The following is a 27,558-nucleotide window of genomic DNA, read 5'->3' as shown; positions in this document are numbered from 1 at the left end:
CAGGTTGGCGGTTAGATTGTCAATGTCGAGTTTATGCAAGTTCACCGAAGGCTTCGCTACACATACATCAAATGGAATGGAATGGAATGGAATGGAATGGAATCGATTGGAAGAAGCGTTTTCCAATCAAGTCAGCCGACTAGAACAGTCCAACTATCCCTGCAAAACATTGGCTTTCCTCAGTGAACGAGTATTGAAGAAAAAACGTGAGAGTGGCACCATGAGGGGGGCTGACGTTAAGGATAGGCCGGTCGTCAGCGTTCCGTATGTGCACGCGTTTTTCCCATCGCATGAAAAAGGTGGGAAGTCGTTTTGGAATTGATGTAGTATTTTCCGCCAGGAACAACTCAGGTCGCATCTGCGCAGCTGTTGAAAGAAAAGTGGAGGGTGGCACGAGAAACTGGAATGAGTGTGGCGTTAAGCACCATGACAGATTGGTTGAGTGTGGAAGGGGGGTAGTATATCATATTCCCCTATCGTGTGGAAAGTGTTATATCGGTCAAACCGGGCGCTGTGTGAATAGCGGATTAATGGACCACAAGAACTCGTTGAACGGGCAGCCTTCGTCTAATCTTTGCCTGCATTGTAAGGAATGTGAATGTGGTCCATTACTAAACGAAACAAAACTGTTGTCGAGGCTCAAAGATAGGACCGCGCGAGAGATTGTTGAGGCCTTCTACATTCACAAGTCAGCTGACGTATGTGTGGTGAAGCCTTCGGTGAACTTGCATAAACTCGAGATTGACCATCTAACCACCAACCTGTAATCATAACCACGTGTCTTTCCTTTTTCATTTTCTTTATATGTGTGGTTTGACAATAAACCTTCAGTTGTTAGTCTGCACTGATCTCATGGTTCTTCTCTTCGTGGCTTTGCCTGTGCTTGAAAAACAAGAGGAAGAAGCCTTCTCTTGGGCGTGAGCACACGCTCAGTATGCTACAGTTGGCTACGCTATATGTGGTTTTGCCTGCATTAATATCATCATCAAGGCTCTCGAAGAACAAGAGGAAGATGACTTCTCTTTGGAGCACGCATGCTCAATATGCTACAGTTGGCTATGCTATATGTGGTTTTACCTGCATTAGATCATCATCAAGGCGCTCGAAGAACAAGAGGAAGATGACTTCTCTTTGGAGCACGCATGCTCAATATGCTACAGTTGGCTATGCTATATGTGGTTTTACCTGCATTAGATCATCATCAAGGCGCTCGAAGAACAAGAGGAAGATGACTTCTCTTTGGAGCACGCATGCTCAATATGCTACAGTCGGCTATGCTATATGTGGTTTTACCTGCATTAGTATCATCGTTAGGGTGCTCGAAGAACAAGAAAAAGAAGACTTCTCCCAACCTCAATATGCTACAGTTGGCCATGCTATATGTGGTTTTGCATGCATTAATATAAGGCGCTCGAAGAACAAGCGGAAGAACATTTCTCTTTGGAGTGCGCACGCTCAAAATGCTACAGTTGGCTATGCTATGTGTGGTTTTGCCTGGAATAATGTCATCATCAAGGCGCACGAAGAACAAGAGGAAGAAGACTTTGCCGTGCGCACGCTCAATACACTACAGATGGCTATGCTATATGTGGTTTTGCCTGCAGTTTGAGTTGAGTTGAATAAACTATTTGTCCAACGGTTGTTATTGTGCCTGGGGCTAGGCTGCCAGGGATCCACCACTCGAGGAACATCTTCCGGCATCCTCGGCGATGGCCTCGGCCTGCTGGACGGCCCACTCCTGGTCTTTGGGGGCCTCGCTGAAAAGGGCGGTTTGCCATCGCTCAGCAAGGCGTCCCACTTCAGAGGGTCCTTCAGAGGGTCCTTCCTCGTAGCCTATCTTCATTTCTTGCGCATTCTCAAAGTACATGGGCCATATCTACCGATCCGTGCTCGCACCACGGGCAGCCAGGCGACGGGTGCAGCACGGGCCACAGGCGATGCAGGTGGTAAGGGTTGGTGAAAGTTCCCGTCTGCAGCCTCCTCAAGTCCACCGCATGCAACCTGTCCAGACGCACGTGGGGTTCCTGGATATTTCTTCCAATCTTTCCTATAGTGCCCAAGCACCTCATGGCACGTGGCCGGAAAGTCTTCGGCATAGCAGTCGGTGTACCTCTGGTTCCTTGCTCCTTCCACCACGACTTCGGTTGCCGCAACAAAGGAGGCGGTGGTGGTGTCAATAGCAGCGGCGCCGGAGCCGGTGGATTCCACTGCCGTTCCTCCGCCGGAGTCCCTCACAACAACGGCGGCGGCTGCTCCCTGGATGACCACGTCATGGTGGATAAGTTGCCTCGCGTCGAGGTGGGCGCGCTGATTGTGGTTGGGCAGAATGCTGGTGGGTCTTTGGACGTTGGCATTGCTGCTGTTGCTTTTATGGCTGCTGGTGTAGATAGCTGCTATGTCCCCCATGTGCGCGGGAAACCACTTGAGGGCCTTGTCCGTAATGGTGCCTGACCCGAAGGCCCTGGCCCTGGCGTTGAGCATGCAAGCCACCTTCCTCGGACCACCTCCAGTCTTTGGTGTAGTTGCGAATCGCTGGTTTTGTGTCAGTGATAAGGTGTCCTCCGCACCTGCCTGGAGTACCGCGAGGGCTATGGCGATCTCTTCCGCAGCTTCGACCGACGGCAGCCTCCCCGATGCCGTGACCCGGACCTTTCCCTTCGTAACCACGACTGCCATGAAGAAAGCAGATACCGCGGTCGGCTGGCATTTTTGTTGATGTTGCCACAGGCGCTCCTGCCGTTGTTGTCATACCAGTAGTAGTGGTGGTGGTGGTATGAATTACAGCAATTACAGCGTGGGACAAATATTTGTAACTCCGCTCATACTGGACAGATTCTAAAAATTTTTGCTGCTTTCGATTCGTGAGGCAATAGGTTCCTTTAGTGAAGCCATTCCATGGCTACTTGGATATGTGTTGCAGGGCCCCTTTAATATCATCATCAAGGTGCTGGAAGGACGAGAGGAAGAAGACTCCTCTTTGGCACTAGCGTGCACTCAGATGGCTATGCTATATGTGGTTTTGTCTGCGTTACGTCACGCTACGACGACAGCATACGATCACAGCCTACGACAGCCCGGCCCCCTAAAGTGCTCCACGCGTTTAAAAAATCGCCAGGCCTGCGCGGAGCACGTAGCACAGTCACAGCAGAAGATAAAGAGCGGCCTTTCTAGAGCCTGTTGTAAACTATCTTAGGGCAACTACTGCAACTACACTTGCAAGGTACCCACCATGCCATAAATCATAATTTTTGTGAAATATGGAAGCACCAACTACACCATTATTCGTTATTCTGTGGAGAAGCCAGGTACCCGCTACACATCTGTAAAGCATAATGTGCACATTGTTGATGCTGTAGCTGATTGTGATGAAGAATTGTGCCCGTATAGGGTCTATTGTTAATAAAGTAAAAGGTTTAGATACCTCCTGTAGAGCATCAGAGAACACGGCTCACATTAAAGTGAGTGGGGAGAATAAAAAATATTAAGGCAGCTTTGCACTAGTGGTGCCCAGCCTGAAGGAAGCGTGGAGCTGGGTGGCCTTCTTTTCTTCTCCTTATTTTTCTTTTTCTTTCTCCCTCTTTTTCTCATCTATCTGTTTTTTCTGTCTATTTTTGTCTCCGTTTATTTATTTCTTTTTCTCGCTTTTTCTATCTTTCTGTTTCTTGCCTTTCCCCCCTCTCTCTATTTCCTTCTCTTTCTTTTATTCTCGCTCTTTCTTTATTTTTTATTTATTCAAATTGTCTTACAGGCCCATTGAAGGGCATTGAGTAAGGGGGCATCAGTATTTACAAAACAATAAAGAAAAATACAGACAAAGAGAAGAAAGAAAGAAAACAATACGAAGATTACAAACAGCAAGGTGCAACAACGTTATACAATACTAGAGTGCAACGAAATCAGGTTACCAAGGAAAGTTTCATGATTAGGGATGGGTGCAATCTGATCTGGAAGACCGTTCCAATGTGCAATGGCTCTAGGCAGTGATGATGAGTTAAATGCCCGCGTCTTATCAGGAATGCGCATGAAACTACGTGCGTTGTGAATGCGTTGGGATGTGCGCACAGGAGAATGAAGTGGCAAACAGTGAAATTTATTACTATAAATGCACCTGTGAAACAAGCATAAAAGAGCAGTGATGCGGTGCTCTTCCAGTGATCGAAATGCAAGGTCTCGTTTTATTTGGGTAATGCTTGAATGATAGTCGTAGTTGCCAGAGAGGAATCTCGCTGCCCTATTCTGGACAGCTTCCAACATACGGACTAGGTGATCTCGATATGGTGACCATGTGGATGATGCATACTCTAGTTGTGGGCGAACATAAGTAATATATGATGATGTGCGTACGTTAGGAGGAGTGTTGCACAAGTTTCTGCGGAGATATCCGAGAGATTGAGAGGCTTTCGATGAAACAGCTGCTGTATGCGCCTATCTCTGTCTTAGTTCCCTTTCTTTCTCTCTTTTTCTCTTTCTTGTTATGCTGTGCTTTACTCTCTCCCCTTCTCGCCCTCACTTCCCTTTTTCACCACCTTATTATACTACACTCTACAAGGCTAAGCTATGCTCTGCTAGCGTGCCTGGATAGCCAAGTGGTTACAACGCTCACCTTTGGATCGTGAGTACACGGGTTCGCATCCCGCCTCGCCTCGCCAGAAATTTTTTTCACCAAGGATTTATCTGTCTGTCTTTCTCTACTCGTTTTCTCGCCCGTCAGGGTTATTGCACCCCACGCCAGAAAAATCGGCCATGTGTTGTGGGAGCGAAGCAGTAGGTGAAGAGTATGGAGAGAGGATGAAGAGAGTGCACCCCGGCTGATGATGAAAATAATCTCTGTTCGCACTACCCAGCCCAAAGAAAAGCTCAAACAGCTCCGCTGTTAAAAATACTAGAGGGAAGAGATTTGAACCATTGTGTATGCGAAAGGAGGCGGGGGGTGTTTGCATGTCTACGGCCTCCTTAGACCATGTGGTGAAGGTCACATTCACTCGTGACAGTTGCCTCAGTGCTGTTGCACTCATCAGTGATTGTGCCTCAGCTGCCGTGCGAAGGGGAGTGCTTAGAGGAGGGGGCACAAGCAGTGGAGCAGGGTGTGTTAAGCGGGGGTTCCACAGTGGTGTACCAGGTCGGCTCTGCAGTGGTGCGCCACATGGCGACAGTTCCAGCAGTTGGGCACAAAGGAGGGCAGAACTACTTGGCTTTGATGTAATCAGTATTGTACACAGAGGAGGCTGGACAAGCTGACCTATCTGCTAACTGCCTGTGCTCTTTATTTCCATGTGCGTAGTTCAGGCATTCACGTTATCTTGATGTTTCGTTGGCATGTTGATGCACAAGGCAACATGATACGACATTTTCCTAAAGGCTCTCCACACTTTATGCACACTGCACTGTGGCAGCCTCTGTCACTGTTTGCGAATTAATATGTATAAAATGAATGTGCAAAGAAACTGAAGGGCTCGATTACTTTATATCGCAACCATAAGGAAGCCAACAGTCAATTAGAACCAAGCAAACCATAAGAGCAATAATGTAACGTTGAAATAATTGAATGTGAAGAAATGATTGAGGAACAAAATGAAAGTTTGAAAATGAAGAAGTTGGTGTAGCTCAGTTTGTTCCTCTCCTTCCAAATCATTGAAGTGAGAGTCACGAATTCAGTACATTTTACACCTTCAGGTAGCATGTGGGGATTTATTGGTCAGTGGGATTCAGCCGAAGAAGTTCACATACAGTGTTATGTCTGCGGTTGAAAAGAAGTTCCAAGACTGCCCAATGGCTGCAAGTAGTGGTGCTGGCTAACACCTTTAAGATTGGTTTTTCGCACCTGAACATAGATACATATGTTGCTGTAGTATAAGTATTCTACATTTTGTTTTTGATTTGTGACAGCATACTATATAATGCACTGTGCATTCTTCTTCTAGTTGAATCCTCACGAGGGTGTTATATGTTAGTATTTTTAGACGAGTAGGGGCGATATCTAATTTGTGGTGAAGAAACCCAAGTGTTCATGAGGCGGATGTGCAGTTTTTAATGATGTGACTGGAATATGTGAGATGATCAGCGATGGTTACTTGTAAATATATTTATATTCATTGCATGTGACATCCACGCGTTTACTGTGGGGCATCCAGCTCTCTCATGCAGTAGAGGTTTTTTTTTTTTTTTATGAAACCTGATTCCCACTGTCTATGAGCATTCTTAAATTGTGCGGTAGCATAGTGTGAATCCTTGGATATGCAGTGTGTGGCTATGTGGCTTGGTCTAAATTATGTTCGTGACTGGATGACGTTGTCTTCTTAGGCCTCTTCCACCACATTGTACATCATGAGATACGATGAATAGTTATGGTCAAAATTAGGGCCTGACCTAGTATTTTTCATTCTTTCGCATTGCACAATGCTCCCTACTAACTGTTTCCTTTCTCCATGCCAGGAATTGGACCTTCATCTACGTGCTTAGCAGCGCAGTGCTTCAGTTTAGGAAACGACGGTAATGCGTTCGTATCCAGGCAACAATGAAATGTGGCAATGTGGAATGACAAGTGACCTCAGTAAAAGATTCGATAGCCATATTACAAAAACGGCTGATCGCCAGCAAGCCCACTATAGAGTACATACAAACGGCGCATACCAATACGCATGCGACTGGTGGACCTTCGAAGGCCGCATTTCTGTACTCACTGACACCGGCTTTTTCGTGTTACGACACCGTTGCTACCGCCGCCACTGCCACCTGACAAATCTGCACTTGACGAATGCCAGCAAAAGAACAGGACACGAGGAAGAGGCAGACGCAAGCACCACTATCCAGCAGTGTTTGTGTCTGCCTCTTCCTCGTGTCCCATTCTTTTGCTGGCTTTTGTCATGTATCATGGACCAACTGGCCCAGATCTCAACTCTTCTATAAATCTGCAACTCGTAGCAAGCTTCGCTTGAAAAAGCGATATATGTTATGGCTTTCCAGCAGATAGATTCAATATGACTGAACAATCAAGACAGTTTTTATTCAGTCTCAATGCAATAGTGAACTTTCAAAAATAAATCATTGTAGATGTATGGGTTCTCTTAAAATGCACATTTCATTTCAGTTTATTAGCCTCACTATGAGTAATAAGCACTGTGTGACCATGATGGTAATAGACATTATCTAATGAAGCCATGGAAAGCAGAGAGAGCATTGTTTCTAGTATTTAATTGAAGCATAGTTATTTTGAAATACGACATGAAAAGAAACAAGAATATGTGCATGGAAAAAAGACGCTGTCGGTCGGGACCGAACCCGCAATTTTTCAATTACACAAAAGATGTCGTACATATTGAGATAGTGTAGTAGCACTTTTTTTTTGTGCACGTTAATTTGTGTGCGTTTATGTCATACTTCAATTATCAATTGCAAATAATGAACCTTATGCTTTTCTTGTCTTCAGTGGATGTTGTCTATGAAAGAAACTTGCACCTTGATCCACTGCCCTTCTTTTGTTTCCCTTGTATTGTTCCATCATATGTAGAACATCTTTAGATTCTTAACACTCTCAAATGTGCACATAAATCTTCTATGAAGTCTTCAGCAACTACAAGTCTATTTCCAATATTGGATGCCTCTAATGTAATTAACTGATTGTCTTGGCAACCAAGAATCTTCTAATTGAGTAACAAGAGGAAGGTTTTTATGACATACGATCTATGACACTGATAGAGGACAATGCAAAACCACATTGCCACGTGCTCTCAGTATAGAACACTCTATTTTTGCACCCCCCTTCATCAAGCTGATTTTATTATAGTATGCTAGAATTTACCTAAAACTGCTTGCAGGTTCATCGCCTCTAATTACTCTGACACTTTATTTGTCAAACCAGCTCCACAGCCAACCGTTCAATTGTCTTATTGCGAAAATGAATGCAAAGCATTGTGCGCAATTAGGACATCCATCGCAAATTGCCATATATTGTGGTAAAGAAGCGTAGTTTTCATTTCCCTACGCTTTTGTAATTTCCACCAGGAAACCTTGAGGTATGAACATACATTCATACCTCAAGGTTGACATTCTAATGATATGCCTCATATCATTAAAATGTCCATAAGGCCTATGTAGGCATGCTCAAATGACATGTAACTGCGCTATTTTCAGTGATGTGAAAATTACGTGCTCAATTTTTCCGACTGATAAAGAAAGGACGTGAAATATAAAAAATAATGTGTGACTGTGCTCCCATCTTCAAAAGGTGGGAGCCATTATAATGATTAGGTAAGTATTTATTGAGTTAGAAACATAAATAGGACTAATTACCTAAACCTCATTAACAAAAAAAAATTTGTAGTGGCTACTACAGTATACTGGGAACAATATGCACTAGGCGTGCTTTGCGTAACTACGTTCCTCTTTTTTTTAAATCGTGCTGCACGATGTTTGGGACACCCTATATATTGAATATTAAAATGTACGCAATTTCTCTTGGAAATTTCAAATCATTCTACACTATTATTTGAAGGCGATGCTTTTGTTTCTTTTCCAAGACTAAGTGTGTTCTAATGACAGCTATTTGTACACTGTAGAAATGAAAAGTCAGGCAGCTGTAGGAATTGGCTACTTGTTCTTTTTCTGCCACTTTGACTTGGTACTAGTGCAGTAAGTTTTGGCACGTATAAAACGCTCCCAACTGGACTTTTTTGATGCAGGTTCAACAGTGCCTTTGCAAGTCCCATACCCTGTCCAAACAGGTCATCAGCTTCAAACATTGCCAGTGCGTTCCCATAAGTTGTCCACACCCTGCTTGCTCAGTTGCAGTGGAAGTTGTGGTCAGGACCAGAACCGAAGCCGCATCCAGAGTTTCTACAGCCTGCGTGGCACATCCTGCCTTGAAAGCATGCTGCAATGGACATTCTTTCCACAGCATACCAATCAGCAGTAGCCGCAATTGCAGCCATGTTCACTCTCACGGTCCTCTCATTCATTGTTGGCAAAATTATACTGTGTTTCTTCAGTGGCGTCCATGGGAGTGTGCACTATTTTCTCTTTGTAGTGCATTGCGAAGTCTCTCGCATGCAAGTGCTGTATGGTGACATCTTTAAATCAACGTATCTCTGCCAAAATTCAAGTAAATCTAGTCAGCTCTGGAACTTGTACAAGTTTGTTGTTTGCTCTGGATGAAGCCATGTGGAACTTAGCAGGCTTATCAAGGACATCCTGCTCTGCATTTCTTGTCTATTTATCGAATTGCTTATTTATATTCATCTTTGCTCATTTATTAATTCTCACACAGATTCTGCGCATTTGCTTCATCACTCAAAAGTTTTATTGGGATGTGGGTTAAGGTATCAGTATATCTTGTTTGTCCTTGCAATGCATATTAGTTGTTGCCAGGACTGTAATGTTAACTTGTACTCTGTGTCTTCACTCCTGATGCATCTATACATGACACACACAGTACCGTGCATAGACTTCTAGCTCGTCATTTGACATAGTGAGGGTCTGTTAAACTTGGCTTTTCTTTCCTTTCCTCAGACTATCATTACTGTTGCTCATAAAGTACAACTTTGGAGTTTCCGTGTAGCTAAGCAACTTTGTGTGTGGCCAGAATTATGTTGGCCACACTGTCGTGAGCAATATTTAAATGTGTATGCTGTTTTCACTTGCAATAATCATGGGATGATGGACGTTTTCGTTGTTTGTTAGCTTATGTCGAGTTGCTTAAAATATCTGATATATAGGGTTGCTATGAAAACAAGAGAGGTTGTCGAATTTTATCATTTTAGATATGGCTCTTTTGTGCTGCTGCTTCACAGTGTCATTTAGCATTGCATTTATGCTTACCAGTTACACTGTCATGTCATCAAGGTGTGACTTTGCATATTTTTTATTATGCTGTTTAGAGAAGATGCAATCATACTAGGGTGCTTTAGATGCTGCACGAAGTTTGAATTTTTTTGGATGCCAAGGAGGATTTTTTTTTATTGAGCTGCAAGTGGATTGTACATGGATTGTCCATGATATCACATTTTTCAACTTAGTTCTTTGAACTGCACATGTTTTCACATTGCAATTTTCTTCTTTTAAATGACTGTTGTTACCTTAGTAGGGGACAGACTGAATAAAATCATTTTTTTGTTTTCTGGAAGATCCAGTATTCATGTCGGCAAACATGTTTTTTTCTATGTATGGTCTGTGAGGATGTAACGAAAGTGTGGTTTTTATGCGACGTTTGTAGGCACCATCATTTGCTTCACTTCTATGTCTATATAACAACATCGAAGGGATATAATAAATGTTATTTTCTAGTTGCCTTATTGCTCCATTGTCTAATGCATCGTGTTTTAATCCATTTTACTGAGCCTTTAGCTATAACAATAAAAAAAATATGACACACACACCCTCCATTTTGCCCTTGTATATAACGTAATTTGAATCTGTATGTGGATACAGATTCTTAACTACGGTAAGATTTTTAACTGACTTAACTAAGGTTAGCAAAGCTTAAAGAAGATAATGTGCTGTACAGTTTGGTCATATATCCACCTTTGCCAACAATTTCATGTTTATGCACCAATTACTTGTCTAATTATTAAAGCAAAGATTGAAAATAAATTAAGGCACACCTTGGCTAACTGATCTGGGACATGTTAACACATTCTTTATGTCTTAGCAGTAGCTCCTTGCTGCACTGTTTCAGCTTTCAAGTGATTGACAAATTCTGGTGTAGGTTGTCTGTGAATCACTGGGAATTATAGACCACGCACCCAAAAAATGAACCCCATGGAAGCATGCAATGTTTAATAAAGACTGAGTAGCACATTTGGAAGTGGCATTGCAATGCCTTTTGCCACTTAATATGACAATTTGCGAAGGAGACTTTGCAGTCTTAGTTAAGTCATTTTTGTGAGGGTTGCTAGATGGTATCAATAATTTTCAGACAAAAAAAAGCGTCCATTGCATATGATATCCATTTACAGACGATGTGCTGCGATGTAGAGCAGAACTCCTGTGAGGCATGTACCGGGTCATTGCAGTGTAACCACTTCAATAACATGCTGTTTGTGTACGCAATAATGCACTTCACTTACCAGTGCAATAACCATTCTTGCTTGCCTGGTGCTGCAGTTGGATTCTATGTAGTGTATTATGCATGAATTGCATTGCTTTCCTCTGCTCCCTGTGGCTTTGCAGGTTCCTTGTCTTCGGCATCCCAGGAGCAGTACCATTCACTTGTGTCCGTACAAGGCGAACTGCATTCCTGTTGTCAGTGCACCTATGTGACTAAGGAGAAGGGAAACATGCAAAGACACCTTTGTAAACATACGGGCGAGCGTCCCTTCCAGTGCCACCTGTGTCCAGCTGCATTCTCTCAGAACTCTAACCTCACAAGGCACATTCGCACCCACACAGGAGAGCGTCCCTTTTCCTGTGGAAACTGCAGTGCATCCTTTTCGCATAAACGGAGCCTCAACGACCACATGCGCACCCACACGGGGGAGCGCCCCTTTTCCTGTGACAACTGCAGTGCATCCTTTTCGCGGAAACATCACCTCAACGACCACATGCGCACCCACACGGGGGAATGCCCCTTTTCCTGTGTCCACTGCAGTGCATCCATTACGCATGAAAACAGCCTCACCCGCCACATGGGTCATTGTCTAGCTCGCAAGAAGCTCTAAAGGCTAGGAGCACACAGGCTTTTTTTATGGGGCTGGATTGATTTTCTTATTGTGTACGTAAATTGCTTTCGAATGTCTTTATATCCCTCATCTATCGAGTTTCTTTCACAATGTTGCTTACAGGGGCATCCGTCATTCTTTAAGAAAATTTCTTAAGTGACTGTGAGTGGCTTCGAACACATGGCGTTATGTCAAAGGCTGGCTCACCTTGGATGTGGATTACGCAGTCCTGTGCTACTGGGCTGAGCACAGGAAGGAAAATAAAGTATATTGCTTTTTCCGTGATTACTTTGCTCATTCGTGTGGATCACTCTGCTCAGTGTAACCTGAATCTTATTTATTTGCTTGTGTTTGCTCCATCAGTCCTCAATGGTCCCTCCAACACGATTGAAAAACTTATTTCTTTTTGTGGGTTGCGTAGACTAGTTGCCAGGCATAATTTTTCCATAGTTGAAAGCACCGATATCAATAGATTTAACATTTTAAACAAGCAGTGAAATCACTACATTGCTGGTGACCGCATCAACGCATATTGTGCAGGCTATAACTGTTGGAAGTGTAAATGATGAAGAAGAGCGCAGGTCTTTCATTGGATCAATGTAACCTTACAAGTGATCGAGGAAATGCATCAAAAAAAGAGATTATTATCTGGCTTTCTTTTGTGTGCTTTTCAACTAAAAGAGATAGCTGCTGTTGCAAAAGATAAGAAAACACTACTACAAAGTACGATAGAGGCGTTGGATGCTATTCTGCCTCTGGCTTTTTCCTTGCACGAGTCGGATGACCCTACGAAAGGCTTCTTTTGCTTCTTTCTCTTGCTTGTGTACGTTTGCGAGCTACCTCGTTTTGCACATATGGTAAACTCTTGATTGTTGTTGAAGTGGTGCAAGTTCGAGAAATCTTAGTTTGCTGTACTTTTTATGCTAACGCAAACAGAGTGTGTCGTTAAAAAAAGCTGTGCAACTTGGAAACACAATAACAGCACTGCCTGCTTTTTAGCCTGTGGCCTCCGAGCATAGAAAAATGCACACACAAGGTTTGACGTTATGTGAAAGTTTTTCTTCTGGTCTTTGTACCCTCCTGAGCAGCCTCCCTTTGTACGTGTTGTGCACTCGTAATGTTATGGTGTTCAAAAGGTGCATATTTTTCACGTCAACGCGTTGTCATTGACCTCGCCCTTTTTCTTGGGCTGCGGCACAATCTTGTTTGTTTCTGTGGTAATGGTGTGATCACTGCACTGGATGGAACAGGCAACAATGCAAGCTTCCCCTACGTGGGACCTTCAAGCTCTTTCCACTTGATGAGCATTGCAACGCCAGTTGCGAGTGAAATGTGGTCGTGTGAACCCACAGAAATCAGGCTGAGATTAGGCGTTCTTTTTCCTTTTGAATTTTCTAGGCTATATAACTTCAGACTGCACGCCCCTGTCACAGCCGTTCTCGCTGCATTAATATTTCCATCCTTCAGTCTATGCAACCCACAAGTATAAAATGTGGCCTTGAATAGTGTTGGAGGTCCCCTTTAAGTAGGCACATTTTGCAAGACCATCAAGTTGGCAGTGAGAAGCTGTGTATAGTCTTTAAATATGTGTAAATAAGTACTGTGTGCATGCATTGTGGTTTCTTTACTAATACTAACAATTAATAGCTAAATTTAGAGGGAGGGGAGTATGTTGTATTCAGTTTCGTTATTGATATTTCTTGTTTCTTTCCCAGGGGCTACACCTTTTTTTTGTTATGAATACATTGTGCAAGTTGAATAAACTGGTCTTTAGTATGTCGGGCAGGCTGCCATTGGGCCTCCTTTTTCTTAGCTTCTACACGTGTGTACTTTGAGCATTTCCGCTGACATTAACAGTGATCTCTGTCCTCTGGATGTGTCCCTTCCTTCTACAAAGCACTCAATAAGAGGGCATGCCTCCGACAGTAAAGCAATTAGCAGTAGCCCCAATTGCAGCCATTTTCACTCTCACTGTCCTCTTTCAGTGTTGGCAAAATTAGATTGTGTTTTGTCATAGCTTACCGTCAGTGGAGTCCATGGGAGCATGCAATATTTTCTCTTTGAAGTGCATTGCGAAGTCTCTCCCATGCAAGTGCTGTATGGGGACATCCTTAAATCAACGTATCTCTGCCAAAATTCAAGTAAATCTAGTTGGCTCTGGAACTCGTACAAGTTTGTTATTTGCTCTGGGTGAAGCCATGTGGTACTTAGCAGGCTTAACAAGGACATCCATCTTTGCTCATTTATTAATTCTCACACAGAATCTGCACATTTGCTTCATCACTCAAAAGTTTTATTGGGATGTGGGTTAAGGTATCAGTATATCTTGTTTGTCCTTGCAATGCATATTAGTTGTTGCCAGGACTGTAATGTTAACTTGTACTCTGTGTCTTCACTCCTAATGCAGCCATGCATGATACACACTGTACCGTGCATAGTCTTCTAGCTCATCATTTGACATAGTGAGGGTCTGTTAAACTTGGCTTTTTTTTCCTTTGCTCAGACTGTCATTATTGTTGCTCATAAAGTACACCTTTGGAGTTGCCGTGTAGCTAAGCAACTTTGTGTGTGGCCAGAATTGTGGTGACCACACTGTCGTGAGCAATATTTAAATGTGTCTGCTGTTTCGACTTGCAATAATCATGGGATGATGGGTGTTTTCGCTGTTTGTTCACCTATGTTGAGTTGCTTAAGATAGCTGATATTTAGGGTTGCTATGAAAACAAGAGAAGTCTTGGCATTTTATCATTTTAGATATGCTGTTGTGTGTTGCAGCTTCACAATGTCAATGAACATTGCATTTATGCTTACCAATTCCACTGGCATCTCATCAAGGTGTGACGTTGCATTTTTTTTATTATGCTGTTCAGAGAAGATGCAGTCATCCTATAGTGCTTTAGAGGCTGCACAGAGTTTGAATTTTTCTGGATGCAAAGAAGGATTTTTTTTTATTAAGCTGCAAGTGTAGAGACCCTTTGGATTGTACATAATATCACATATGGCAACCTAATTCTTTGAACTGCACGTTTTGACATTGCACTTTTCTTCTATTCATTTACTGTTGTTACCATAGTAGGAAACGGTGCGCCTAAAATCACTTTATTTATCCAGTGTTCATTTTAGCAAACATGTTTTTTCTATGTATGTTCCTTGAGGATGTGACAAAAGTGTGGTTTTTGATGCTACGTTTCTATGCACCATCATTTGCTTCATTCTTATGTCTTTATGATAACATTGAAGTGATAGAATAAATGTTGTTTTCTAGTTGCCTTATTGCTATATTGTCGAATGTTATGTGTTTTAATCCATTTTACTGAGCCTTTAGCTATAAGTTGCTAGTAGGGGTGTGCGAATAGTGAAATTTCATCTCGAATCGAATTCGAATAAAATAGTGCCGAGGAGTGGCTGAAAATGTCGAATATCGAGTACAAAGGATTTTATTAAGAATTGAAAGAAATTACAACGGTAGTGTTGTGCTTCATCGTCATGTGTGCTCCGGGGCCAAAAGTTTTCGGGTGCGCATTCACAGCAACGTTTTAACTGTGCGCCGGATTGATGGGAGTTCTTGGTGCGGCAGTGGTGACTACACAGCGTGAACAAATCTTCACATGTAAAGCCATTCAAAGAGGGTTTCGCGAGCAAAAGTAGGGACGTTTTACGGTGCTTGCTGCATACGCGACCGAACGACTCAAGAAGTCCATGCCTTCGTTTTGGAAGCGCAGTTGAGAAGGGTTTGACAGTTCTCACGGCTGTTCCTTTTGCTTGCGGAAATGGCATAAATCTCCTTTAATATAAACATGCGCTCGCTTTGAACCAGCATATCGGTGAGAGTTTTGATGAAAGGCCTACTGTAACGACGTTAGCGTTACTTTTAGCCACCCCACCATAACCAAGTTGCACCGTTGGCCTTTTTCGCGTTTTAGATATTCGTCATGTCAAATTATTCTAAACTTCGAATACTAGCTATTCGAAAGTCGAATCGAATTATTCGATCAGGTATTATTCGATTCGAATTCGAAACTCAAATATTCGCACACCCCTAGTTGCTAGTGGATAAGCTCTAACAGTGAAAAGAATATGACACCCCCCATTTTGCCCTTGTGTATAGCGTAATTTGAATGTCTATGTGTATACAGATTCTTAACTAAGGTAAGGTTCTTAACTGACTTAACTAAGCTTAGGGAAGCTTAAAGGAGCTCACGCGCTCTGCACTTTGGTCATATATTCACCTCTGCCAACAATATCATATTTTTGCATCATTCACTTGTCTAATTATTAAAGTAAAAATAAAATAAAGCCAGCAACATCTTAACTAACGTGAGCTAGACATGTTTATTTTATTTATTTACCAAATTCTGCAGTCACTGAAGACCAGGCAGGTGGGGAACCTTTCAATAAACAAGTATGCAAACATCGAGAAAAAAATCAAAGGAATAATAATAAAATTTCAAGAATACAAAATGGATGATGCAACAAATATAACAAACCATATATAAGAACAAGCAGTGGCAGAAATGATGTCTTAAAGCGCAAAGAAAAGCAATATACACATACGTATAGACAAATTTATACACATAGAAATACTTCAAGTAATACAAATACTGAGCATCAACAATCCGAAGAAGTGATATTTCATGAAGACAGAGTATAAACATTATAGTAAGCACTAGAAGTGCAGAGAAGGTGCACTTATGTCATGGTTGGGATGCTCCGAGCAACGCTTTCTCGAAGTCATCTGATGAAACGACATCAGGCAGTAAGCTATTCCTTTGAATCATTGTCCAGGGACGTTAACACATCCTTCGTTTCCTAGCAGTAGCTCCTTGCTGCACTGTTTCAGCTTTCAACTGAATAACAAATTCTGGCGTAGGTTGTCCGTGAATCGCTGGGAATTATAGACCACTCACCGAAAAAATGAACCCCATGGAAGCATGCGATGGTTAATGAAGACTGAGCAGCACATTTGGGAGTAGCCTTATATAACTCATTTTGCCACTGAGACAAAGCATCCATCGCATGAGATATCCATTTACAGACGATATGCTGCGATGCAGAGCAGAACTCTTGCGAGACATGTACTGGGTCACTGCACTGTAACCACTTCAATGACATGCTGTTTGTGTAGGCAATAATGCACTTCACTTAACAGTGCAATAACCATTCTTGCTTGCCTGGTGCTGCAGTCGGATTCTATGTAGTGTATTACACCTGATTTGCATTGCTTTCCTCTGCTCCCTGTGGCTTTGCAGGTTCCTTGTCTTCGTCATCCCAGCAGCAGTACCATTCACTCGTGTCTTTTCAAGTTGGACTGCATTCCTGCTGGCAGTGCACCTATGTGACCAAGAAGAGTGGACACATGCAAAGACACCTTTGTAAACATACGGGCGAGCGCCCCTTCCAGTGCCACCTGTGTCCAGCTGCATTCTCTCAGAACTCGGATCTCACAGGGCACATTCGCACCCACACAGGAGAGCGTCCCTTTTCGTGTGACACCTGCAGTGCATCTTTTTCATGTCAAAAGAACCTCGTGAAGCACATGCGCACCCACACGGGGGAGCGCCCGTTTTCCTGTGACCACTGCAGTGCATCATTTTCGCTTAAACAGAGCCTCAACGACCACATGCGCACCCACACGGGAGAGCGTCCCTTTTCCTGTGACCACTGCAATGCATGCTTTACACGAAAACAGACCCTCATCCGCCACATGGGCCGTTGTCTTGCATGCACGAAGCTCTAAAGGCTAGGTGCACACAGGCTTTTTTTATGGGGCTGGATTCATTTCCTTATTGTGTACCTAAATTGCTCTCGAATGTCTTTATATTGCTCAACTATCGAGTTTCTTTTACAATGTTGCTTACAGGGACATCCGTCATTCTTTAAGAAAATTTCTTAAGTGACTGTGGGTGACTTCAAACACATGCCATTATGTCAAAGGCTGGCTTACCTTGGATGTGGATTATACAGTCCTGGGCTGCTGGGCTGAGCACAGGAAGGAAAATAAAGTATGTTACTTTTTCCGCGATTACTTTGCTCATTCATGGGAATCACTCTGCTCAATGTAACCTTAATCTTATTTGTTTGCTTGTGTTTGCTCCATCAGTCTTCAAGGGTCTCTCCAATGTGATTGAAAAACTTATTTCTTATTCATGGAATGCGTAGACTTGTTGCCAGGCATAATTTTTGCATAGTTCAAAGCACTGATATCAGTATATTTAATACTTCAAACACGCAGTGAAATCACTACATCGCTGGTGACCGCATCAACGCATAGGCCATAACTATTTGAAGTGTAAATGATGGAGAAGAGCGCAGGTCTTTGATTGGATCAGTGTAACCTTACAAGTGATCGAGGCAATGCATCAAAAAAGAGATTATTATCTGGCTTTCTTTTGTGTGCTTTTCAACTAAACACGAGACAGCTGCTATTGCAAAAGATAAAAAAACACTACCACAAAGCACGACAGAGGCGTTGGGTGCTATTCTTCCTCTGGCTTTTTCCTTGCACGAGTAGGATGACCATACTAAAGGCTTCTTTTGCTTCTTCCTCTTGCTTGTGTACGTTCGTGAGCTACCTCGTTTTGCACATATGGTACGCTCTCGATTGTTGTTGAGGTGGTGCAAGTTCGAGACTGCGAGTTCGAGAAATCTTAGTTTGCTGTACTTTTTATGCTAATGCAAACAAAGTGTGTCGTTAAAAAAAAAAGCTGTGCAACTTGGAAACACAATAACAGCGCTGCCTGCTTTTTAGCCTGTGGCCTCCGAGCATAGAAAAATGCACACACAAATGTTGTCATTGTGTGAAAGTTTTTCTCTTTGCCTGTGTACCCTCCTAAACAGCCACCGTTTTTATGTGTTCTGCGCTTGTTAGTGTTATGGTGTTCGAAAGGTGTATATTTTTCACCTCAACGCGTTGTCATTGACCTCACCCTTTTTCTCGGGCTGCGGCACAATCTTGTTTGTTACTGGGGTTATGGTGTGATCACTGCATTGGATGGAACAGGCAACAATGCAAGCTTCCCCGACGTGGGACATTCAAGCTCTTTCCACTTGATGAGCCTTGCAACGCCAGTGGCGAGGGAAATGTGGTCATGTGACCCCACTGAAATCGGCTGAGATTAGGCTTTCTTTTTCCTTTGAATTTTCTAGTCTATATAACTTCGGACTCTGCGCCCCTGTCACAGCCGTTCTTGCTGCATTAATATTTCCATCCTTCAGTCTATTTACCCACAAGTAAAAAATGTGGCCTTGAATAGTGTGGGAGGTCCCCTTTAAGTAGGGATGCTTTGCAAGACCATCAAGTTGCCAGTGAGAAGCTGTGTATAGTCTTTAAATATGTGTAAATAAGTGCAGTGTGAATACATTGTGGTTTTTGTACTGGTATTAAGAATTAATGGCTAAATATAAGGGAAGGGAAGTATGTTGTATTCAGTTTCGTTATTGATTTGTGTTCTTTCTCCCTCAGGGGGCACATGTGTTCTTTGTTTTGAATACATTGTGCAAGTTGAATAAACTGGTTTTTAGTGTGTCGGGTAGGCTGGCATTGGGCCTCCTTTTTCTTAGCTTCTACACGTGTGTACTGTGGCCATATCCGCTGACATTAAGAGTGATCTCCTTCTGGATGTGTCCGTCCGTTCCACAGAGCAGTGAATAAGAGGGCATTCCTCCGACAGCAAAGCAATTAGCAGTAGCCCCAATTGCAGCCATTTTCACTCTCACTGTCCTCTTTCAGTGTTGGCAAAATTAGATTGTGTTTTGTTATGGCTTACCGTCAGTGGAGTCCATGGGAGCGTGCAATATTTTCTCTTTGAAGTACATTGCGAAGTCTCTCCCATGCAAGTTCTGTATGGGGACATCCTTAAATCAACGTATCTCTTCCAAAATTCAAGTAAATCTAGTTGGCTCTGGAACTCGTACAAGTTTGTTATTTGCTCTGGGTGAAGCCATGTGGTACTTAGCAGGCTTAACAAGGACATCCATCTTTGCTCATTTATTAATTCTCACACAGAATCTGCACATTTGCTTCATCACTGAAAAGTTTTATTAGGATGTGGGTTAAGGTATCAGTATATCTTGTTTGTCCTTGCAATGCATATTAGTTGTTGCCAGGACTGTAATGTTAAGTTGTACTCTGTGTCTTCAATCCTAATGCAGCCATGCATGATACACACTGTACCGTGCATAGTCTTCTAGCTCATCATTTGACATAGTGAGGGTCTGTTAAACTTGGCTTTTTTTTCCTTTGCTCAGACTGTCATTATTGTTGCTCATAAAGTACACCTTTGGAGTTGCCGTGTAGCTAAGCAACTTTGTGTGTGGCCAGAATTGTGGTGACCACACTGTCGTGAGCAATATTTAAATGTGTCTGCTGTTTCGACTTGCAATAATCATGGGATGATGGGTGTTTTCGCTGTTTGTTCACCTATGTCGAGTTGCTTAAGATAGCTGATATTTAGGGTTGCTATGAAAACAAGAGAAGTCTTGGCATTTTATCATTTTAGATATGCTGTTGTGTGTTGCAGCTTCACAATGTCAATGAACATTGCATTTATGCTTACCAATTCCACTGGCATCTCATCAAGGTGTGACGTTGCATTTTTTTTATTATGCTGTTCAGATAAGATGCAGTCATCCTAGAGTGCTTTAGAGGTTGCACAGACTTTGAATTTTTCTGGATGCAAAGAAGGATTTTTTTTATTAAGCTGGATTGTACATAATTTCACATTTGTCAACCTAATTCTTCGAACTGCACGTTTTGACATTGCACTTTTCTTCTATTCATTTACTGTTGTTACCATAGTAGGAAACAGAGTGCCTAAAATCACTTTATCCAGTATTCATTTTAGCAAACATGTTTTTTCTATGTATGTTCCTTGAGGATGTGACAAAAGTGTGGTTTTTGATGCTACGTTTCTATGCACCATCATTTGCTTCATTTCTATGTCTATAAATAACATTGAAGTGATAGAATAAATGTTGTTTTCTAGTTGCCTTATTGCTATATTGTCGAATGTTATGTGTTTTAATTCATTTTACTGAGCCTTTAGCTATAAGTTGCTAGTAGGGGTGTGCGAATAGTGAAATTTCATCTCGAATCGAATTCGAATCGAATAGTGCCGAGTAGTGGCTATCGAGTACAAAGGATTTTATTGAAAATTGAAAGAAAGGACAACAGTAGTGTTGTGCTTCACCGTCATGAGTGCTCCGGGCCCTAAAGTTTTCGGGTGCGCGTTCACAGCAGCGTTTTAACGGTGCGCCGGAACGATGGGAGTTTTTGGTGTGGCAGTGGCGACTACACAGCGTGAACAAATCTTCACATGTAAAGCCATTCAAAGAGGGTTTCGCGAGCCAAAGTAGGGACGTTTTACGGTGCTTGCTGCATACGCGACCGAACGATGCAAGAAGTCCATGCCTTCGTTTTGGAAGCGCAGTTGAGAAGGGTTTGACAGTTCTCACGGCTGTTCCTTTTGCTTGCGGAAATGGCATAAATTTCCTTTAAAATAAACATGCGCTCGCTTTGAACCAGCATATCGGTGAAATTTTTGATAAAAGGCCTACTGTAACGACGTTAGCGTTATTTTAGCCACCTCACCATAACCAAGTTGCACCGTTGCCCTTTTTCGCGTTCTAGATATTCATCATGTCGAATTATTCGAAACTTCGAATACTAGCTATTCGAAAGTCGAATCAAATTATTCGATCAGGTGTTATTCGATTCGAATTCAAAACTCGAATATTCGCACACCCCTAGTTGCTAGTGGATAAGCTCTAACAGTGAAAAGAATATGACACCCCCCATTTTGCCCTTGTGTATAACGTAATTTGAATTTGTATGTGTATACAGATTCTTAACTAAGGTAAGGTTCTTAACTGACTTAACTAAGCTTAAGGAAGCTTAAAGGAGCTCACGCGCTCTGCACTTTGGTCATATATTCACCTCTGCCAACAATTTCATATTTTTGCATCAATGACTTGTCTAATTATTAAAGTAAAAATAAAATAAAACAAGCGATATCTTAAATAACGTGAGCTGGACATGTTTATTTTATTTATTTAGAAAATACTGCAGTCACTGAAGACCAGGCAGCTGGGAAACCTTACAATAAACAGTTATGCAAACATCGAGAAAAACAGGGTGAGCTTCAACTGAATATGTCAGACGATAACATTTAACTAACCTACGTGGTTACAGAAAGCCTCGCAAAGCTGATAGTACGTGTAAGCTCTGGGCTAGCATTGAAAGCGCAAGTAGCCACGTATTTTCACGAAAACTTCGCGTCTCGCAAGAAGAAATCAGATTTCTCGTGTCATGGAGGGCCCGGTTTGTTCACTGATGCAGGGAACATGCAAAGTCGTAGTGTTCCTTTCTTGCCAACGCGTTAACACTGAGGCTAGCACTGCCGAACGAGGGAGCGAATGCGTTGTGCTGCCATTTTGTCGTCTACTAATCCTCCTCGAGAGGATGCTCCTGAATTTCGCTTGGCGGCGCGACATTCTATGGGCATTGCGAATACTTTTCCTGGCTCGCTCTAGAATGATAAAAGGGCGAGCGCGGACGTCATTCGTCGATAATCTCGTCGTCGGCGGAACGCGTAATCTTTTATACATTTATGGTGGAGCACTCCAGTGTTATGACTGGTACTCGCCTTAGCTCTAGAATAAACGTGTAACTAATGCAATCTTATCAGAAATCTAATACAATCGAGAAGTTTCCGGTGGGGCGCTGAGGGCTGATAACACATTTTGTGGGTAAATCCTGATCACAAAAAACGAGCATCCGTGGCAAAGCCAAATTGCTGATAGCAGTAACCTCAATAATAATATCTGGGGTTTAACGTCCCAAAACCAAGATATGATTATGAGAGACGCGACGCCGTATAGTGTAGGACTCCGGAAATTTCGACCACCTGGGGTTCTTTAACGTGCACCTAAATCTAAGTACACGGGCCTCAAACATTTTCGCCTCCACCGAAAATGCAGCCGCCGCGGCCGGGATTCGATCCCACCTTCGGGTCAGCAGTCGAGCGCCATAACCACTAGACCACCGTGGCGGGGCGATAGCAGTAACCTCGTCAGACGTCATCGGCGACTATTTTGCCGCCTTTATGTGTCGTGTTTCGCGCGATCACGGCACCATCATTTGTCGCCTACCTGCAAATCGCTTTATTCTGTATCATATTTACGACAGCTGGTTTCTCATTTCTTATTATCTTATTTAAAGCTCTGACCAACTGGGTGAGCTACAGCCAGGAGCATTCGCTGATGCATGATGTTCGATTGGCACAAGTTTTGCACGCCATGCACTCGTTTTCTGTGATGATTTTCAAACAAATAGCTGCGAACTTGCAAGCACTCTCAGTGTGCCTCGCTGGTACAGTCAGAGAACATCTGTGGTGCAGTGCCGTGTCATACGCGCCAGTGCCTCCTATATATAAAAGGAGGCACTGGTCATACCCACCAGAGGGACCATTTGGAAACCACTTATATGGAAGGAGCTGCAGGTCCCAGCTGACTGATTTCCAATATGAAACCAAACGAATGTGAAACCGAAAGTTCACTGGTGCCATTTTTCTCACCAGACGGCGCAGAAAGCGCGCGGTCTCCATGTGTACGCGGACGCGCCACTTTCATTTACGAGCTCGCTCAATGACATTATGTTCGTTATGTTTCGACGTTAGTACATTCCGAAGATGTGCATGCGTCGCTGGACTAATCTGCGACGCGATAATTTTAAGCTTGAGTGGCAACCGCGGTCGTGACAGTTGCCGTATGTCAAACGCACGCAATGGACGCTTCGTACCAATGGTCGTACGTACGGACAAAGACGTAAGTGCATCGACGGTGTTGTGGTGTCAGTGGTGGACGTACTACGTGAATAATTTCCGTACTGCGAAGGTAACGCACGACCGTTTGTTTTCTTTGCCGTGGATGCAAAGAACTGGGACATGCTACTTGTCAAAAACTGTGCGCTCCTTGAATGCTCGATTCTGGTGCACCAAACTTTTTGGTTTCGAGCCTGCATAATCTGGTCTGGTTATATTGAAAAATCGGGTATGTCGTTGAAGCATATGAATGTGTTATTCCAGTACCAACACATGAACCTAACTTGGAATATAATTTGCGACGCTAAAAAGGCGCGCGTACAAAATAACGTGCACCTACATATCACGTGTGACAGTGTGCTTTTTTTGGCGCTATATCAGCATCTAAGTCCTGCAGTATCGAAGTCCTGCATTTCCGCACTTCAGTGCTTCGCGTTCCTCATCATCAGCATGAACTTGCCCGCATCGCTATTCTTATCCGGAGGTTGTTTCTGCATGATCGTCGTGATCGTGTAGCGATCACCTGCCGTCGCAAAATTACAAGTTCGCATTGTTTTACTGTAGTTTTTGAGAAGTCAACTATCTGCCTTCGGCGAAGCATGCCCTCCACAGATTTCTGTGCTGCGCAGGTCTGTGCTGCGCTAGTGGAGGATCACGGAAGGTGGAGCTTAACCACGACCACTTTGTGAATTGGCTGAGGAAGAAAAACATATGGCTTCGGAAAACGGTGCCCTTTAATTGCGGGTGTCCCCTTTGATACAATGTTCTTTTATTAAATTGCAGTGTGAATTATTTACCCTAGTTGTGGTGTAACCGTATACATATCCGATTTGAAAGGGAGGGCTGACACCATAAAAACACTTCGCTCATGTACAGTGCGGTCCACTGGAACACGCGATCGCGTGGCCGGCGGCCCGCGTGGCGCAAACTGGCGGCGAGATTTGTAAACGAGGAGCACGCGCATGAAGACGTAAGGGCGGCGTTTGCCGCTCTTCGTCTGCTACTTTCCGCCCCTGTCCTTGGCGAGCGCTGGACAGCGCTTCCGTTTTTCAGCGGTGCGATTCATGTAGCCGCCACTATACCTGCGCGTCGCCGGCTAATAAGCAGGCAGAAAAGAAGGTGTGGTTTGTTTTGTTGCTCTGGTTTCTCGCCAGTTTTGATGTGATGCGATTCGCGGCCCCAGCGGCCGAATTTCGAATTTGGGACCCCCAGCTGTGGAATTGTGCGAAAGTGATAACGAAGCCTGTCACTTGCGTAACCTAACATAAGTGCTCATTATGAGGGAAACTGCGCAAAAGAAAAAAACGTCAACAAAGGGAAAACATAACAGCACAAGCCCATGCACTTGTGCTGTTCTGTTCTTCTTTAGTCGACGTTGTTTTTTTTTTTTTGCGCAGTTTCCCTCACAGTGAATCACCAACTAGCCCAACAGTCTATTCTTGTAAGTGCTCACCGATAAGTTAGTCGTAAGCTTTCAACATGCTGCTCGCACCAGCCAGCCGCTTGTTATAACAGACAAAGAAATTTATGCCCGATGCAGAGATAATAGCATGCTTGTCGTTCCAACCGTACAAATATAGAATTTCGCCAGCGCGCGCCGAGCGCTGGGGCGAAGAAGTAGCAGACGACGCGGGACATGAACCGCCCTTGTGGTTCTACGCGCATGCTCCGCGTTTCCAAATCTCGCCAGCAGTTAGCGCTCCGTGGACCGCCGGCCGCGCGCTCGCGCGTTCCCTCTAAGAGTGGATCGTACTGTACAGACATGCTCCTTTACTGTATTTGCCTTTTAGTATCTGACCTTGCTGCCAGAACAGTACACAAATGGCATGTTCAGCCAAATTTAAGTTGAGTACAAACCTTCACTGTTTTGTACTGTTTGTACCAGGGTGTCGGAACGGAACGAAAACGAAAAACTATATTTTTGACCGGAACGAAAACGTAACCGAAACTTTATCTATTATTTCGTTCCGGAGTGAAACGGAAATTTTTAAAATCGTTTTTCGGTTCACGCGAAAACTGGGCAATCCGGAACAACTGAGGTCATGCAACGTGAGCAATTATGCGTGTACCTCAGGCAGGAATTCCAAAACAAAGATATGTTCAGTTGTGCGAAAAACGAAAACAGTGGCAAGCAGAGATATTTATAATAACGCAAGTCGACTTTTGCTTGCCTGTCACGCAGGCCAGCGTGGCAAGGGCATTCTCGGCGCTGAAGTTTGTTATAGCGAAAGCTGTTATGAGATCACAATAGCTGACTTTGGCGCCATAGATGTCCGCCGCTGCCGCCGCCGGTGTCCGTAACCGCTGTCGCGTAAAATAAGAAAAAAAATGAAATGAGAAACAAATTTCTAGGATCGGATGGGATTTTAACCCGCGCCTGGTGCGTGGCAGTCGAGTATTCCACCACAGTGTCACGCTGATGCTTGTAACTTCTCCGCAAAAATACTCAATACAGGCGTCATGTCGGCCAAGGAATCGTGTTAACATATGTTATATAGCGTGGCAGAAGAGTAAAATAGCGACTTGGCTTCACGCAATGCGAATCGCTCAAGGAGTCAGTCGTTGAATGCTTTCAACCCGTTACAGAGGGCTCAGCCATAATTCTTCATCGTCATTAGCCACAGCACAAAGTGAACATAATGTCTCACAGATGTGTAGCAGGTACCACGATTCACCGAAGAATGAGGAAAAATGGCATAGTGGGTTCTTCGCTACTACAGAAAAACTATGATGATTTATGGTGTTGTGGGTACCTTGCATGTGTACCTGTAGTAGTTTCTCCAAGAGAACATAGAACGGGGTCTAGAAAGGCCGCTATTCCATCTTACGCTGTGACTGTGCTGCGTGTTCCGCGCAGGCCTGGAGAGCTTTTTATCAGATCAGCGGTCTCGCACAGAGAGTGCACTCAATGACGTGCTGCTTTTGAGATCGTGCTCACTGCCTTGACACAAAGCATTGAGCCCGCTAAAAAAAGTTATAATTGACTTTTGAGACAATAAATAGTATGACTTTGAAGGGTATAGTACTGGTGTGTGCTAGTTGGTAGGAATGCGTGGTAGTTTCTTCCACTCCTCTGAAGAACCTGGAAAGAACTTGTTTTACCCCTTTCCCACTTTCTTAATTAAGAGGAGGGCAAGTAACTATATCACAAATCCAATGTTCTTTATGATTACCTTAAGTTCAAGTTTTTGCATTAAAAAAACCGTTACGAACCGTTACAGAACATTTTTTTTTTCGTTTCGGAACAGAAACGGAACGGAACTTTTTGCGGTGGAACGAAACTAAAACCGAAACGAAAAACATTTCGTTCCGACACCCTGGTTTGTACAGCCTCCAGCATTTTTAACTATATCGCGCAAGCGTTGACCGCATGCAGTATCAGGCCCTTACAACGGCGATAATCTGTGAGACCGGCAGTAGTACATGCAGCAAGTAGTAGTAGTACTACTGCCAGTCTCGCAGATTATCGCCGCTCTAAGGCGCTGAGACTGCGTGCGGTCGACGCTTGCGCGGTATGGTTAAAAATGCTGGAGGCTGTACTCCACTGTTTCGTTTTGTACTGCTCGTCAAGGTGCACGAGGCTGTGTAGCATTTCACGCTGTCGAGAGTGTGGGTGTGGTTATTTTCCAGCATTAAGAAAAACTGGAACCACAGCGTTCTCTGCCATCCTAGGGGAGGTACACTTGGTCAAGATGTTCAACACTGCTCCAGACAGCTGCTTCAGCATGACAGCACACTTACAGATGCACTGTGGCAATAAGTCGAACAACTATACGCGACCCTTTTCACACCTAAGCAACCGTTTAACATGCCCTTACTCATTACAATTGACAGATGTTCATCTGCTTCAGTGAAAGCTCTGGTATGAAGTCGCAAGGTGAGCTGTGCAAGATTTTCTGAAGTTATCTCCGCAGATGTGGCCCAGTCTGAGAACTCGTACGTAAAGGACTGCAAGGCAGTAGTACACTGGGAAATAGATTCAGAAGGATTCAGGGTATAGTAGTTGGAGCCATACCATGTAAAGATTAGCTGTCAGTCTCATGCTTTTCCCACAGCTACCCACAATAATGAAATCCAGTGTGCACTCA

The 27,558-nt window shown here is 43.5% G+C and overlaps 2 protein-coding genes across 2 annotated transcripts in view; both read left to right on the top strand.

The window, feature by feature from the left end:
- The window catches only part of LOC119406426 (oocyte zinc finger protein XlCOF6.1-like), a 252,305-nt gene that overhangs the window by 129,756 nt on the left and 94,991 nt on the right, over positions 1-27,558 (top strand). The gene's annotated exons all lie outside the window — the stretch shown is intronic.
- LOC119406428 (zinc finger protein 135-like) overlaps positions 11,114-27,558 on the top strand; it is a 33,909-nt gene continuing 17,464 nt past the window's right edge. Inside the window, exons 1-2 of the mRNA XM_037673174.2 lie at positions 11,114-11,622; positions 16,901-17,221. Of these exons, the coding sequence (XP_037529102.2) occupies positions 11,271-11,622; positions 16,901-17,221 (673 nt within the window). The 5' untranslated portion in view covers positions 11,114-11,270. The remainder of the gene's footprint in view (positions 11,623-16,900; positions 17,222-27,558) is intronic.

The sequence above is a fragment of the Rhipicephalus sanguineus genome, chromosome 10 (assembly GCF_013339695.2).
Source record: "Rhipicephalus sanguineus isolate Rsan-2018 chromosome 10, BIME_Rsan_1.4, whole genome shotgun sequence".
NCBI lineage: Eukaryota > Metazoa > Arthropoda > Arachnida > Ixodida > Ixodidae > Rhipicephalus > Rhipicephalus sanguineus.
This window is presented reverse-complemented; position numbering and strand designations above follow the sequence as displayed.